At 45.7% G+C, this 15,821-nt stretch overlaps 1 protein-coding gene across 6 annotated transcripts in view; it reads right to left on the reverse strand.

Annotated features, from left to right (window-relative positions):
• The window catches only part of CHL1 (cell adhesion molecule L1 like), a 125,691-nt gene that overhangs the window by 48,922 nt on the left and 60,948 nt on the right, over positions 1–15,821 (reverse strand). For all 6 annotated transcript variants that reach the window (XR_008483272.1, XM_054281272.1, XM_054281274.1 and 3 more), the window contains 3 exons: positions 5,300–5,489; positions 3,341–3,446; positions 1,533–1,723 (listed from right to left, as the gene is read on the reverse strand). Coding sequence is in view for 5 of the 6 variants with exons in the window: in XM_054281272.1 (XP_054137247.1) it covers positions 1,533–1,723; positions 3,341–3,446; positions 5,300–5,390 (388 nt within the window). In the remaining variant the exon portion in view is untranslated. The remainder of the gene's footprint in view (positions 1–1,532; positions 1,724–3,340; positions 3,447–5,299; positions 5,490–15,821) is intronic.

Raw genomic sequence — 15,821 nt, forward strand, 5'->3', positions numbered from 1 at the left:
TCCTCACCCAACATCAAGCCCTGGCATCAGGGATTGCTGTGTGGCACATTGCAACAAAAAATAGATTTCCCAAGGAAAAATAAATCCATAAAGCTGGATGGAAGGAAAATAAATGTGTCTTTATGAGGAGCACTCATAAAATACATTTACACGGCAGCCTCAGCTGCTTCCTCCCTCCCAGGAACCCTCCCAGCCCTTGCAATGTCTTGGTTCCAATGTGCCCACAGCACCAGGACTCTCCCAGCCCTGGCTGTTCCTGGAATGCTTCTCAGGATTATTTCCTATGCTGATGACAGGACAAAAATGTTTATTCATGTTTCTCAGAGCCCATTTCATCTGCCAGGAGTGTTTTCTGTACAAAAGCAGCCACCTCCTGTCACTGTGGGGCTGAGAAGGCTGTGGATGCATCCCCTGCCACATGGATTCCACCTGAGCATGGAGCTGTCAGACATTTCATAACAAAATACTGAGGGAGCTTGGAAATGCAGGATCTCTGAAAAAATCCACTGCACTGGTGCTTTTCTCCATGCCTGCCACTGAACTGCATCATAAAACCTGCTTCAGGATTCCACCTGAGCATGGAGCTGTCAGACATTTCATAACAAAATACTGAGGGAGCTTGGAAATGCAGGATCTCTGAAAAAATCCACTGCACTGGTGCTTTTCTCCATGCCTGCCACTGAACTGCATCATAAAACCTGCTTCAGGTTCCCACCCTGCTCCATCATGGAGCTGGAGGAGTTTCTTGTCCTTTCTACTCCCTCTGGGTAGATTCTGCTTCTGATTTTCCTCTTCTCATTTCCTATGTTTCAATCCTGAATTTAGAACCAAAGTGTGTGCTCATATTTCAAGCTACAGGTGATCAAATGGATTGGTACAAACCAGTTATTTCAGCTTTGGAATACAGTTAAATACTGAACCTGGCTGGGCTGGCTTAAGTGTTGGACTCTGATTTTAAGAGCTTTTTGCCAACCTTAATAATTCTTTGATTCTATCCATAAATTTCATGCCACTTCTACAAACCTGGTCCTTAATCCCTCATTTCCCTCTCTGCCCTTCCTCTGTGCTAATAAAGCACAAACTTCTAGGATCAGTAATTTTCCCTGCTTTATTTTTAAGCTTGTTTTCTATTTCAGTTCCAGGGCTTTATTTTTCTCCCCATCAGTATTTATCCCAGACCTTGAATGCTGCTGACATCAGATTAATGAACTCACAGCTGATCAAATCACTTCCCCTGGAGTTTTCAAACATTTGCATCCGTTGCTATTTTGCAGTAATAACCTGTGGGAGTTGATAGTTCAGTGGTCTGAAATCCTACATCCAGATTCAGTTTCTGTCCTCAAAACCAGGAATTTAATTAAATTATTCCAAGAAGAAAATACCACTTTTTTCTCTGAATGTTCACTGAATAACAAACAACTCATTTTTTGCCATGTGAGCTGGTTCTTTCCCATTTATTTTGAGGAAAGACAGTTCTCATCTTAATAATAAAAGTAATAATTACAAATTCAAACCAGAAATGAAGAGCTTACTTGGAACAATCAGCTCAATTTCCTCTGACATGGCAGTTCCCAGCACGTTGGAAGCAAAGCAGCGATATTTCCCTTGGAAATTGTTGATGATTCCCCGGTTTTGGATCACAAAAGTTCCAGAGTTGTTAGTTGTGACTATCCTGGGGTCAGATGATAAATCAAATGGTTTTCCATCCTTTGTCCAGTTAAAGCTGAAAAAGAAAAGGACTGTTACAGTGGGCAGGCCCCAGGACAGCATTTTGGTATTAATGAGGGGTAAATATGGGGCCAAGAGGGTTTTATCAAAATAAAAGGAAAAGCTGGATGGAAGAGGAGAGAACTGAATGGCAGAGTGCCCCCTGTGCCCCTCTGCCTCGTGCTTGGGCACATCCCTCCTTCCACACTCTGCCTTTCTTGGCTGTGCCATGAGCACAGAGCTCTGCAAGGACAGGGACAGACAGGGCAGCTGGGAAAGACACACACCCACAGCACCTGCAGGCTGGCAAAGGCTGTCCCTGTAGTGGAATTGCTGCTTTGGAATGGCAAAGATCCACAAGAGCTTTCCCATCCTCCACCAGGGCTGAATCAGAAGAAAATGAGATGATTCTATTGAGGTTCTCCTTGCCACAGATCCATTTGTAGTTGTGATGGTGCTGGGGGGTGATTTTGATAAATGCTGTTCCTGTGCCTGCAATTCTGGATTGAAATTGGCCTAAACTGATTCGAAATCAGACAGCTGGAAATTGCAATAACACCAATTTAGTGGCAGATGCGCCTTTCTTTTTGGTTTTAAGAGAATAAATAATTAACAATGAAACCACTGTTTTGGCACTTCAATGGTCTTGGCAAAAATGCCTTGCTCCAGGATGGAGGGAATATGGGATCCCTGCTCCAGGATGGAGGGAATATGGGATCCTCCATGATGGAGGGAATATGGAATCCTTGCTCCAGGATGGAGGGATTATGGGATCCCCTCACCTAACAGGCACTACCACATCATTTAAATCAACTGATGCACTGGCAAACAGTGGAACAAAGGGAATTTATGATCATGCTACAAATCCCCATTCAGAGCTCAATTAAAAATTACCCAAATCGTCTTGATCTAAATAAAAGAATGCCTTTTAAAGTTTAAATTGTATTGCAAAGAAAGGAGAAGGGAAGGATTAAAAAGAAAAAATGACATTCAAACCAGCTATTAATTTAGCCCAAACACCATTCAGGGGTGAAAGCCTCAGGAAGAGTTTTTACTCTGTTATTATTACACTCTTGTTTGTCACATTTTCATTAAAAATCTTTCTTTTTTCCACACTGGTGTAAAATGCACAGAGCTTATCTTTGGATATTTATCTGAATAACTCTTTCTGTGTCTGTCTGTACCATCACCATGGCCCTGCTGAGGTTAGGTATGGACAAGGTATCTGATAAAATGCAAATTGCTGTTTGAATACACAGTTTAATGTGGTTGGGATTTTTAGGGTTGCTGTGGAAGAGGCAGAGGAACAGCTGGGCCCCTCTGATTACCATGACACAGCCCATCTTTTGCAGCACAACCCAGACAAGGGTTTTTTAAAACTGGGGGGTGAATTTGGCACGTGCCAGAGAAATCAAACATCCCCCAGCAAGGAAAAGCATGTTGATACCTATTCACAGGGTGAGGGGAAGTGATGGAGCAACAAAAGCTGAATGGCCTGAATGGAAAGCCAAATCTTAACACTGCTGAGGATGATGAGCAGGTTTTTGTGCAGCAGCTCCTGACAGACACAGCAATGTTTGGCAAAGGTTAAAAGCAAACCCAGCTTCTGTTTGCTTCTCCAAGCAGTACTCACGTGGGCTGGGGGTTTCCTCTGGCTTCACATTTAATGGTGAAATCCTCATCAAAGGGGTAGGCAACCTGGGTGTGGGATTGCTCTGTGATTGTTGGAAGCTGGGAAACTGAGCACAAAGAATTGGGTTAAAACAGAGTTCCAGCCAAACTGGGCTGCCCTCGAGTGGAGAGGGACAATGCAGTAATATTGCGTTATTCCTGCAGAAAGTGAGCCTTGCCTTGGGAAAGGGATGATCATGGACATCGCCCTCTGGTCACTGTCACTGCCTCCATGGCCAACAAAAGGCCTGGCAGAGGGACAGTGGCCACCCTTATTCCCCTCCAAACCCACCCTGGGCAGAGGGGAGCTGCGACCACGCCAAAGCCAGAGCCAGAGCACAGAGCTGTGGCCTGGCAAATTTATTCACAGTGAAGTCAGAAACTGGATTTAATCCAGACACAGATGCACACACAAGAAGTAGCAAACTGCTGCCTCCATCCTGGATAAAATTGCCAGAAAAGCCATGGACTGCAAGGATGGTTTAATGCCTGCCCCAGGGTGCAGCTGCGTGGTCACGCACCGAGGCTGCACCAACTTCTGGGTCTTTCTGAGGGAATTAAAGTGTTGCAAAAGCCTGTGTTACAGAGGAAGGAGAATGTTCCCTGCAGTGGAGCTGGGATAATAGGATCACCCCATTGTTATAAACAGCCAGGAAGAGAATTAAAATGCTCTTTGTGTGCTGCTTTAAGTGCAGGGAGCTCAAAGCTGGAGTGAAAATCAGTGTCTTGTCATATCATATGGCCTCAAAGCTGAACACTTCCAAGCCCACCAGCTCCACTGATCAGAAATAACTTTTTATTATAGTATAAAATGCTTCATTACAGCTAATTAAGGGTTAGGTGGTTCCCTGGGGCAGGTTCATAAAAGCAATGGATGCCCAGAGAGTTTGTCCTGTACTTTACAGTCACAGCTCCATTTTGACTTTACTGAAACACAAGGAGCCACTGCAGCTCCTTCCTAAAAGAATCTCCAAAAACCTCTACTTCCCAATGCAAATTTGGATAGTTTTACAAAAATATCCTATAAACCTGCTTGGTTGGCTTTCTCTTAGCAGCCAGGGCTATTGGCATGGCAGATCCACAGGATGCCCTGAAACTGGCCCATGTCCTACTCTGAGACCCTGAAAAGAGCCTAAATTTATTCTTCCTTAAGATTACTTTATTTTTCCCCACCATAATTAATAAATCCTAATATTGTTTAGTTTTGCTTTTTGGGGTTTTTTTTTTTGGTTTTTTGCAACCAAAATAACAAAGTAAAACGCAGTTTTACACCCTCCTGTCCATTTATGACTGAAAAATGCAAAGCTGGGGAGGTCTGGGCTGTACTCCAGGAAGAGGGGTCCTCTGGCTTTCCTTGGATTGCTCCCTGTGAGCCTCATGCCATATTTTACACATGTCCTGGAAGCTCATGATCCATGTAAAACAAGCAGTTTGAATTCATCCCAGCCGGTGAGGGACGCAGGAGCTGCTCCCCAGAGCAGGGCACAGAGTGTGAAATCCTCCTCTGGGGACCAACACTGGCCCTGAGACATCCACCTGCTCCTTCCCCAGGCTGGAATGGCAGCTTGCACAGCAAGGAAGGAGGGATTTATGCACATCAAACAAGCTTCAGGGGGATTCCGAGCCAAAAGAAGGAATTGAAGTGAAGGACAAACCCAAACCCTCGGAGCTAAGTGTTGTGTTGGATGGCAAACACCAGAGAAATGTTATTAGACAACTTTACTGCTCCATTTAAGCAGGCCCAAACAGGACAGTTTAGCTTTTGATCAGAGCTGAATTTCCCAAAGGCCATATTGTGGCAAGATTAAATTCCAAATGGAACACAACTGGAAAGGAGGATTTAGTATTTTTCCTTCAGGGATAGCGGCAAAGGAATACCAAACAAAACCAGCAAAGTGCACAGCAAATAACTACAACTCACCTGATAATGGTATTTCAATAGCTGCTGCCAAACTCAATACAAAGAAAAACAGGCATATGGTGATGCCTTTTGAGCTTAATAGCATCTCCATCACTCTTCTGTAAACAAGGAGTCCAAACAGAATGAGAGATACCTTATGCTTCTGCTCACTGTCACTTCAAATCAGGCACAGGGATGTGAGAGTGGGAGTCTGGTGAGGAGAACAAACAGCAATATTAGCCTGGTGGGTCTGACACAGTTATAAAATTAAAGCAATGCTTCAGGTTTGCAGCTAAATTGCACTGAATGGTCCATTTTCCTCTCGTCCCATCCCCTGGCTTCAGGAGCAACCTCTATTTAAATTCTAACAAAAAAACACATGCACAGAAGTACAGCTCTATTGTAGCACTGAAATATATTTTTTCTTCTGTTTGGCAATTAAAAGTAGAGATGGTTTAGAATATGGTGTCTTTGTAATCATTCCAGTTCATAAATTTTTCTAATGAGAGTTATGTAAGTTGGAAAGTAATGTAACAGATCTAATGAGAGAAATTTGGTACACTAATGACCTTGTTCATAAATCTCATCTGTCTTTTATCTTTCATTTATGCTCAAAGAAAGACACAATCTCATTTAGTTCATTACTAGGAAGCAGAACATGAAACCTTTGCTTTTCCCTCCCAGTCCCAGAACTGCTCTATGCGGGTTTTACACATTCCATTGGACACCCTTAGCTTCTGAATGACAAGGTGAAAATGTTTTGCAGCTGCAAAAAGGAGACAGGTACAGCCCTAAGTGAAATTCACAGAGAAGATAAGGAGAGAATTCTGATTTAGATCAAAAATCAGGAAGGAATTGTTCCCCGTGAGGGTGGGCAGGCCCTGGCACAGGTGCCCAGGGAAGCTGGGGCTGCCCCTGATCCTTGGAAATGCCCAAGGTCAGGTTGGACATTGGGGCTTGGAACAGTCTGGGATGGTGGAAGATGTTCCTGCCCATGGCAGTGAGTGGGAGAAGATGATTTTTAAGGCCCCTTCCAATCCAAATCACTCTGGGATTCTGCAAAAGTGGGTGCACAGAGGATTCTGACCACCAGCTTCATCCACAGTCCCTGGGTGAATTATTAACCACCACAAGCTCTGTTCACCTCTCACAGTGCTAAGGGACATCAGTCCCAGGAGAATTCAGACTTCACTTGACAGGATAACTGTGAAAGAACAATTCTGAAGACAAGGCCACAGTGCAGCAGCCCTGGATCCACCAGGCAGGCTGGGCTGGCATGGCCTGGCCTGCTCTGCTCCACGGGCACAGCTCACCGGGGCAGTGCCCTGGCAGCCCAGCTGAGGCTGCCTCACACACAGCTCTGGTATCTTTGCACATCCCAGCCCGCTAATCCAGGGATCAGAAAAGCAATCCTGGGATCACAGGAGCAGTTGGCATGTGGGGACAGCAGGAGGTGGCACCGTGCATGGCTGGGCTGGCCTAGCACAGCTGGGGGAGAGGCAGAGCTCAGCCCACAGCCACACCCTCCAGGCCATGGGGGTTTTCTCCTCATGGCTGCTTTTCCCTGCAAACTGAGATGTTTTCCCCCAGCACATTCCCTCTCACAGCTGGTGCTGTGGCCCTCCCTCCAGGACGAGTTCTGTCCCCACCAGCCCACAGAAAGTTGCTGGAAGTTCACATCTGTGAGACCAGAACCCCCAGCTGGGGATTGCAATTGGCCAACGAGGGGCAGGCGACAGACACCATAATCACATAAGCCTCATTTGTTTAGAAATGAGGCTAAAAACCAGATGTCTTTTAAGTATCTTAGGCCCAGAGTATTTGCTGATGGAAGAAGCTGACTAATCTGCTTAGTGCCCCGCTCTGCAGAAGGGCACTGGAGGGGACAGGGACAGGGGACAGACTCAGCTGGCACCCCCAGGCCATCCTGGGTGTAAATCAGCCAGAATCAGGCAACACCAGCAGCTCTCTTCCCTCAGTTTGAGTTCTCCTGGCTCTGACTCATGAGCAGTGGAGCTTTCCAAAGCTCAGCCTGCCCAAACCTGGGCTGTGTGACAGCACAGGGGACACACAGGACACGCAGCAGCCACAGCCACCTGATGGCTGCTGTCACTGCAGGATGGGGCTGTCCCCCTCCTCACCTGCTCCTGGCACACGCTCAGCCCCGGATCTGTGTCATGACAGTAAAACAGATGCTCTGACAGAAAACCCTCTGGATGCAGAATTGCAATTTAGGCTCATAAAAACCTGCCCAGCCTTGCTGCCTGCAGATGGCACGTTGGTGGCAGCGAGAGCCTCCTCTCCTCCATCTGCTGAGAGCTCTGGGGACAGGAGCAGGCAGGTCAGGATGGCAGCTAGAGGCAGGAGAGCTGGGATTACAGGAGATGTGCAGCTTGCTAAGGTCACAGCAAGTTTCATTTTAGATGAGTGTCACAAAGCATTGTATAAATTCAGATTAAATCCAAGAAAAGAAAAGACCAAACAAGAGCACAGCTCGATTCCTTAACCAAACCAATTAGCTCACACCTTATTTTTTTCTTATTTTTTTAAATGAAGTGCCACAGCAGAGCAGCAACGTTCCAAGGAAGCAGGATGTCCTTCATCATGTGGCACAGCCCGCCTTGCCTCTGCAGGCTGCTGTAATTAGTCGGCCTGTCTAGCACCTCACTCCTGTCCCTGGCTTGAATACTAATGCTAGGGGCTGGCAGCAGCAGCATTTGGGAGCAGGCAGCACAGGGGAACCTGCAGGGATGGACTTGTGCACACCCAGCAGGTAATTCAACCTGGGGACCTCCCCGCAGGGATCTCTGTTGGGTTTTTAGGAGGGGATTCCATGAGGAGCAGCCCTGGGGTGATGGGAAACAAGCAAGAGGCTCTTTGCAGAGATATTTACCTTGTGACAACCTCCCAGCAAGATAAACCTGGTGCTCCTATGTCTCTTATCCCTGGGGAAGTGGCAGAGGCTGTGACAGTGATTATGGAATGCCAACACTTCACACACATCTCCCTGATGTGCCCCACTCCCTGCTCTGTGCTCTGGGCACTGCTGGTGCTCAGCCAGGAGAGGTTCATCCTCCCTGCAGAGACCCGGGCCAAGCTCTTCACCTTTCTAAGGTGACATTTAGGCAGGGCTGCCAAGCTTTGGGTGTTTAGGAGGCCTGTCACGCCTTTGGCTGTCCCAGCAGAGATCCTGATTAAATCCCCAACCTTCCCTCTCACCTCCAGCACCCAACACACCCCAAGCCCCTTCCTTAAAGAGCAATATCCCCCAGGCAGCCCATCCATCCTGCCTTCAGACACAGTCACACACCCAAACTCCAGGCAGAACAATCTCTCACTCCAACCATGATTTGAGTCCAAACCCAAACTTCTCAACGTGTGCCAGCTCCCAGTAAATGAACAATTTCTCTGCCTAAGTAATTTGGAGAAATGACTGAGGGAGCTGTGCAGGCACTTGGCAGCCATGGGCAGGTTTTGGTCTCGCTGGTGCCAAAGCACAGCTCTGTCCTTGGGGTAGGACAGAGCCAGGGACCCACTTGCAAAATCCTGACCTTGGGAACAGCATCAGCCCTGCTCTCTGAGCTGGGTCAGGCCCAGAGTCCTGCTTCTCACAGAATTACAGGATGGTTTGGGTGGAAGGAGCCTTGAAAATCATCGTCTCCCACCCCTACCATGGCAGGGACGCCTCCCACTGTCCCAGGCCGCTCCAGCCCCAGTGTCCAGCCTGGCCTTGGGCACTGCCAGGGATCCAGGGGCAGTCACAGCTGGGAATAATTCCTGCCACCCTCCCAGGGAATAAATTTCCAATATCCCATCCAGCCCTGCCCTCTGGCAGTGAGACCCATTCCCTGTGTCCTGCCCATCCACGTCCTTGTCCAAAATCCCTCTCCAGCCTTCTTGTGACCCCCCTGCACATACTGGAAAAATTTATAAGGTCTCCCCCAACCTTCTCTTCTCCTTTTTCCCAGAAATTCCACATCCTCCTTTGCTCTCAGGTGGACTCACTGCAGCACCACTTGCACCACGGATGGGGCACCAGATTGCCCAGGAAAACCTTTCTTCTGCACCACAAATGAACACGGATTGCTACAACAAATGTTACATTTGCAGCCCCTCCTCTCCCTTCTTCTTCCCCCCTCCTCTTTCTCTCTCTGGCTTTCTATTTGCTTTTCTCTGCCTCAGGCTTAAGTCAAGTAATTTGAATTCACTGCAAATACTTATCTGTAGTTCCTTACCTGCAATTCATTATTTACTGTGCTGTTCAGTTAATAGTAAATACTGATTGCTCTAAGGACAGCTCATTTGTTTGTTTAATGAGCTGCCTTTAACTTACACTGAGCAAATCTTTCAAACTATCAGTACTTCCAAGGAGCAATGGAGTTCCAGATTCTTTTATTACATCCCCTTGCTTCCAGAAGGATGCCATAAAAATATTGGACAACCAAACAAGAAAAAAAGATTAAATTTCCATTTATCTCATCAACCTAGTGAAGAATTTCCCCTACATGTAATTACTGCATTAAAATTGGTCATAAATAGTAGCAGGATGACAGCCAAAATTCCCAGATTACTGGTCTGCCACTTCCAAGAGAAATTATAATGCACTACTAAATATGACATCAACCTCAGCTCTTTGGTTCCCTCTTCAAATATTCCTTGTTTAAATCCTGTACACACAAATCTTGAGGAAAGTAATGGATGCCCACAGCTGAACACTGGTGAATCCCCTGGCTGAGCTTTTCATTAGCTAGAACCAAGTTTAATTTCTCAGTGACATGGATGTTACAGGACTAGTAAATATTTGTGATTAGAAATTACGACCTCCCATGTGGCCCCAGTTATGGAACAACAGGAAAAAAATCTGGGAAAAAAACTATTTCTTTCTGGTAGGAATAAATAAAAGTTTGGTTGTTTAATGATTCCACATGGAATTGTTAATTTTAAGAGAAAGAATTTTAAACTTTCTGTATAGAAAAACACAGACCCTCAAGAAAACACAATATTTTACCTGAAGCCATAGAGAAGATTTCCAAAATTAAATAATAAAACTAAGATTATAAGTATATAGTTTAAATAGAAGTGTGTAATATCACGTAATAGAAAACTTAAAGTTTTAAAATGTAATAATATATGTAAAACTAAAATAGAAGTTTTAAAACAATAACTAGTCCTTCATAAGTTTAAGTAGTATTTTATAATTAAACAGAAAAAAGTCCACATTACAAGACATAAGTAATTACTTATTAAGTTAAAAGTAAAAATAAGTGTCATTTCTTAATTAAATAGTTCTTCCTTAAAAAACCTTACAGAAATAAATACTAAACCATTTTATAGCTTGTGAATAAAATACCGTAAAACTCAGAACTTATAAAACTGTAACATAAACAAGAAACAATAAACATCTTAGTCCATATACAAAATACCATATCAAGAACTTTCAATCCCAACCCTAACCCCAAAAAAACTCCAAAAAACAAACAAAAAACCCCCAAAAAACAAACAAACAAAAAATCAACAGTTAACATAGGAAAAGATGAGTTCAATGCTACAGAGCACAGGGGCTCCACTGCCAAGAATTCCAGCAATTGGGGCATGGAAAATTCAGCAGGTGAGGAAAGGAAATGTCTCCAAATGTGCTCCCAAGAGTTCCCAGAGCAGCTCCCAGCAGGGGGATGGCAGCCCTGGGAGCCAGGCAGGAGCTCACAGGATGAATCCATCGCCTCAGAGCTTTTCCACACCTCAGGGATCTCCCTACTTCACCGATTAGCTGGGAAATGTGGAGATTTCTGCTGCATTTCTGCTATAAATGCCACTCCAGCGCCAGTTTTTATGCAGCTATAGATCTTTTATTCCCCCTGAAAACTGCCCAAAGTCCAGAGTCAGTCAGGAGTTTGGAAAGGGAGGGAATATTCACAAGGACCCCATTTTAGTTCAGGTGTCAATGCCACCCATTGCTTTTCCCCTAAAAGCTTTTTGACATCCCAGTGTCAGTGTGAGGATAACCTTCACTTGACTCTTCCCCAGTCACATATTCTGGGATGTTTTCAGTTCTTAAAAAAGCAGCCCATGCATATGCTGGAGGTGATTAAAATAATCACCCAAATCAGAAAGCTGCTCTTCCTTCCATGGCAAAGCATTTCCAAAGCCACTGCAGCACACAACAGGCACAGAGATATTTTTGGTTTAGATGCAATCCCACTCTCAGGAGGTTTAGTAAGAAAAGTCCATGCATTATTTATCTTACCAAGGACTTCACAAACGTTATTGGACAGCACATCTAAAGGAAAAGTTTGCAGTCTAGTTACACAACTTCAACATTATTTCACAAAATTTATGTGTTTCAACAGTGATTGCAACTATTGTGCCTCCCCAATTTTGTAATCCATCAGTCTTCCAGTTTCCAAACCAAAAAACCACTCTAAAAATAGAATGAACATAATCAACAAAGAAATATGTACACAAGGCTGTAGCACAATGCAGCAGTAAAACATTCAATTCAATAAAGAGCACGATATAATTAATTCCCCTGGGCCAAAGTTTTAAGGAATAAACAAGGAATGTGGGAGGCCAGCTTGCCAGGTGCTGGCTGTCTGGGGCTGGGCAGGGTGACAGATGGTGCTGTCCCCTGGCTGCACTGATGCTGTGTAAACCCAATTTCTGATGCTGGAGATCTGCCCTGAGCTGAGGGGAAGCAAGAGGGGCATGAGCACCTTGGAATCCAAGGGTGTGACCCCAGGAGAAGGCAGCCAGCACCAGCTCCTCAATCCCACAAACACCGCCTTACCTGCTCCCAGCTGTTCCCAGCAAAATCCTGAAGTGCAATCCCCTCCAGTCTCATCAGATCACAGCCTGTGCTCTGAAATGGCTTAAAGGAGCAATAAATGATTTCTCCTGGTCATATCTGTGCCCACATAATGGCCCAGCACCTGGGAGAGCTGATTTAATTGGTTTTGTCCATCTGGCAGCTGAAGCACTGAGCACAAACACCACATTTCTTAGAGCTTTGTATGGATTTTACACACACAGGGATGGAGAGATGAGGAAATGGGGTTTGTAACCTGCAAAGACATTCAGGAGCTCAGCTTTACCAGCCCCATCAGACCTGCTGGAACCTCAAAATGCCTCTGAACAGCACCTGCAATAAGGACTCCTAAAAAAACCCAGAGTGGAAATCAATACCTGCTTTAACCCCTTCATGGCCCAAAGAATAAATAAATGTGAGCTGTGGATGGGCTGTTGCTGATCACAGACACCTCATTAAACTTTAGTGATGACATTACTGACATGGCACTTCCCAGAAAATTGAGATAACCACGTGGTCCCTCCTTCCAGCAGGAGCACACAAACCTGCACCAAGTTCTGCCCTGATGGAAGTTCTTAAAAAGGTGAGTAAAGAGCAACATCTGGATTGATCTGAGAACAGCTGGGACATGGGACACCAGGTGACCCCACAGTGGCCCAGAGGAGAGCAGAAATGCTCTGTCCTCCTGCAGCTGTCTGGGGACTTTCTGAGCTAGATCTGCTCTTTAATACCAACACGCCTTTCCTCCATACCTTTAAGTACCTTTTTATTTTAATTAATTGCTTCCCTGCCCATCCTCACTGCACACAAAACTGCTCCTTCTCCAGTTCATTTTTGGACTGGGTTAATTGGGCAGCAGCTCTGAGCACTGAGCACAGAGCAGCTCCTGTGACACACAAGTATAGGTCACTAGACACAATTTTTCCTGAGTGGGAATTAATCCATATTTTTACATTCATCTCCTTTAATCCTTCTTCCAGTTCTACTGTGGCACCAACCTCTCTTTCAGGGGAAAATCTGGATTTAATGTAGTGTACTCGAGGTGGATGTACCACATCCTGCAGCACAAATTGCTTGTGGAGATGTTGTGCAGCCTTCTGAGAAACCCACAAGTATTTAATTAGGAAGTTGCTAAGGTATTTAGAGTGGAATTAAAAGTACCATGCTGAAATTTTAGACTGTATTCCTTCACCGCACTATAAAGTGCATTTTGCATAATTCCTGGACAAGCCACCATAAAATAAGGGTCTGGCTTTACATGTGCACATTTACAGATGTGAGAGCAGCCTAATCCCCCCACTGTGTCTGGTTTATCCCCTCCACCTGAAGGCTTGGCCACACATCATTCCTTCTTTAACCAATGAAAACACAGAAATTACTCCAGCACGAGGAGATAACGCTGCAGCACAGAAATGCCATGACCTACAAACACACAGTGACCATCACCCTCCCTGCTGGCCACAAACCAGCCCAGATCTGAGCTTTGCAGACACACCTGAGAGCACAGCCTGCTAAAAATTCAGCTGTTGTCTGAGGCTTTTGCCATCCTGCATTTCCTGGAGATGCTACATCTCCTAAACGAGTTTAGCACATTTCTGGCTGAAACTAGGTTTGTATTAATTGAGATTTTCAACAGCCATTAGCATTTCAGCTCATAGGTCAAGCATGAAGCACAAAGCAAAGGACAGCAGCAGGTGGGGTGGGTGATGGGGATGAGGCAGTGGCAGCCAGGCACAAAGGGGAGGGAAGAAAAAGAAATAAAAGCAGGCTGCAGTTTGTGCTCAGATGAGACTGCCAGTGACAGCCTCTGCCAACAGAGGTGATGCAAATCCCCCAAAATTTGAACATGAATTTGCAAAGGTGCCTGCTTCTTTTTTATGCTCATCTACCCCTTTCAAAACACGTAATAATGGGAAAATCATGAGCTTTCTCCTGTGAATACAAACAAACATGAGTTCTAGTAGAGCAACACCTCCTTGAAGCAGCCCTGGCTCACCTGGAAAGGCTCTCCTGGAGCCCAGCACATGCCAGAGCCAGTCTGAGCCATGCCAGCTCCTGCCTGGAGCACAGCCTTGGCACACCCAGAGCCAGGAGAGCTGCACTGCCTGGGAAATGTGGGCAGGGAGGTGCCAGGCAGGGCTGTGCCAGCCTGGGGCTGGTGAGGGTGTTCAGTCAGCAGAAAGCTCAGGGAGAACAGCACAAAACACCCTCCAAAGGCACAGCCAAGGGCTCCTGGGGATTCTGCCATGGGAGGAGCCCTGCACTCACTCAGGTGGCAAAGGAGGGGGAAAATTTACACACCCAGCCCCTGATGGGCTCCAGTCCAGGCACAGGAACCATCCCAGTGCCAGGAAAACCACCTGACAATGGCAGAAACCACTGCAGGGCACTGAGGGCTCCGCTTGGTGATTCTCACAGTGTGGGTTTGTGTTTGCTGGAGAGCTCCCTGTGCTGGTAATGAGATGACATGAGCAGGGAGAAAGGGGTTTAATTGCAAATAAATTACCTCTATAGCAGAAAACAGCTATTATTCCCACTCAGTCCATTAGGGATCATCTTTTCCTGCTGCATCCCAGGCAGGTGAACTCACTCACATGTACAACACTGGCAGTGCTGTCAGATATCAAAACCCCTGAATCTGAGCACCCTGCTCCATCTGTGTGATGGTGTTCACAGAGGTCTCAGGTTGAGGGAAGAGATGAGGATCTGACTCCATGTTTCAGAAGGCTTGATTTATTATTTTATGATATATATTATATTAAAGCTATACTAAATGAATAGAAGAAAGGATTTCACCAGAAGGCTGGCTAAGAATAGAATAGGAAAGAATGATAACAAAGGCTCTGTCTCAGCCTCTCTGTCCGAGCCAGCTGACTGTGATTGGCCATTAATTAGGAACAACCAACATGAGACCAATCACAGATGCACCTGTTGCATTCCACAGCAGCAGATAACCATTGTTGACATTTTGTTCCTGAGGCCTTTCAGCTTCTCAGGAGAAAAAATCCTAAAGAAAGGATTTTTCATAAAAGATGTCTGTGACACATCTGTGCCAGGAAAAAATGCACAGAGCTCACAGAGCTTCCCTGCCTCAGGGACTCAGGAGATGCTCAGTGCATTCCCAAGACCTCGAGAGAAAAATCCTGGCAGGCTTCACACAAAAAAATTTAAACCCCAAGAAAAACTGACCCCAAAAGTGCAGCAAACCCCCTCTCTCAGTTTTACCCTGCCTCTCAGCACAATGGCAGTGAAAGTCACTGGGACACTGCGTGTTCCTAATTTAAATTGCAGCCAGTGACTCGTGACCAGGGAGAGTTTCACAGCAGGCAGGCTCTGTGCTCTCTGCCTGCCTCTGATTCTCTTCCTCCTCTGTAATAACAGAGATTAGCTCTTGCAGCTTCCTGGAGCATCTCCCCACACTTGCTTCTCCTGATAAGTCAAGGCCATTAAGCTTCCAACATTTGCTACGTTGCCAGAGGTACAAGGGATTACTTAGAAAAGAAAAAAAATGAGTGAAATGTAGTGATTTCTCAGAGACACTGCATGGGAGTGTTTAAAGCTACAAGTGGAACACCTCCCACATCACTCTGAGATCCTGATGTGCCTGTGTGGACAGCCAGCAGCACCTCTCACTTTGGGAATCCTGCTCTGATTCTACAAGAGGATCCTGTGGGACTCACATGGCAGTAGCACCACAGGAATTGATTTATGGCAATAATTTTAGGGTTTGGCCCAGTTTGT

Source organism: Melozone crissalis, unplaced genomic scaffold, assembly GCF_028551555.1.
Source record: "Melozone crissalis strain CALT ecotype California unplaced genomic scaffold, PUWL_Pcris_2 ptg000029l_1, whole genome shotgun sequence".
Lineage (NCBI taxonomy): Eukaryota > Metazoa > Chordata > Aves > Passeriformes > Passerellidae > Melozone > Melozone crissalis.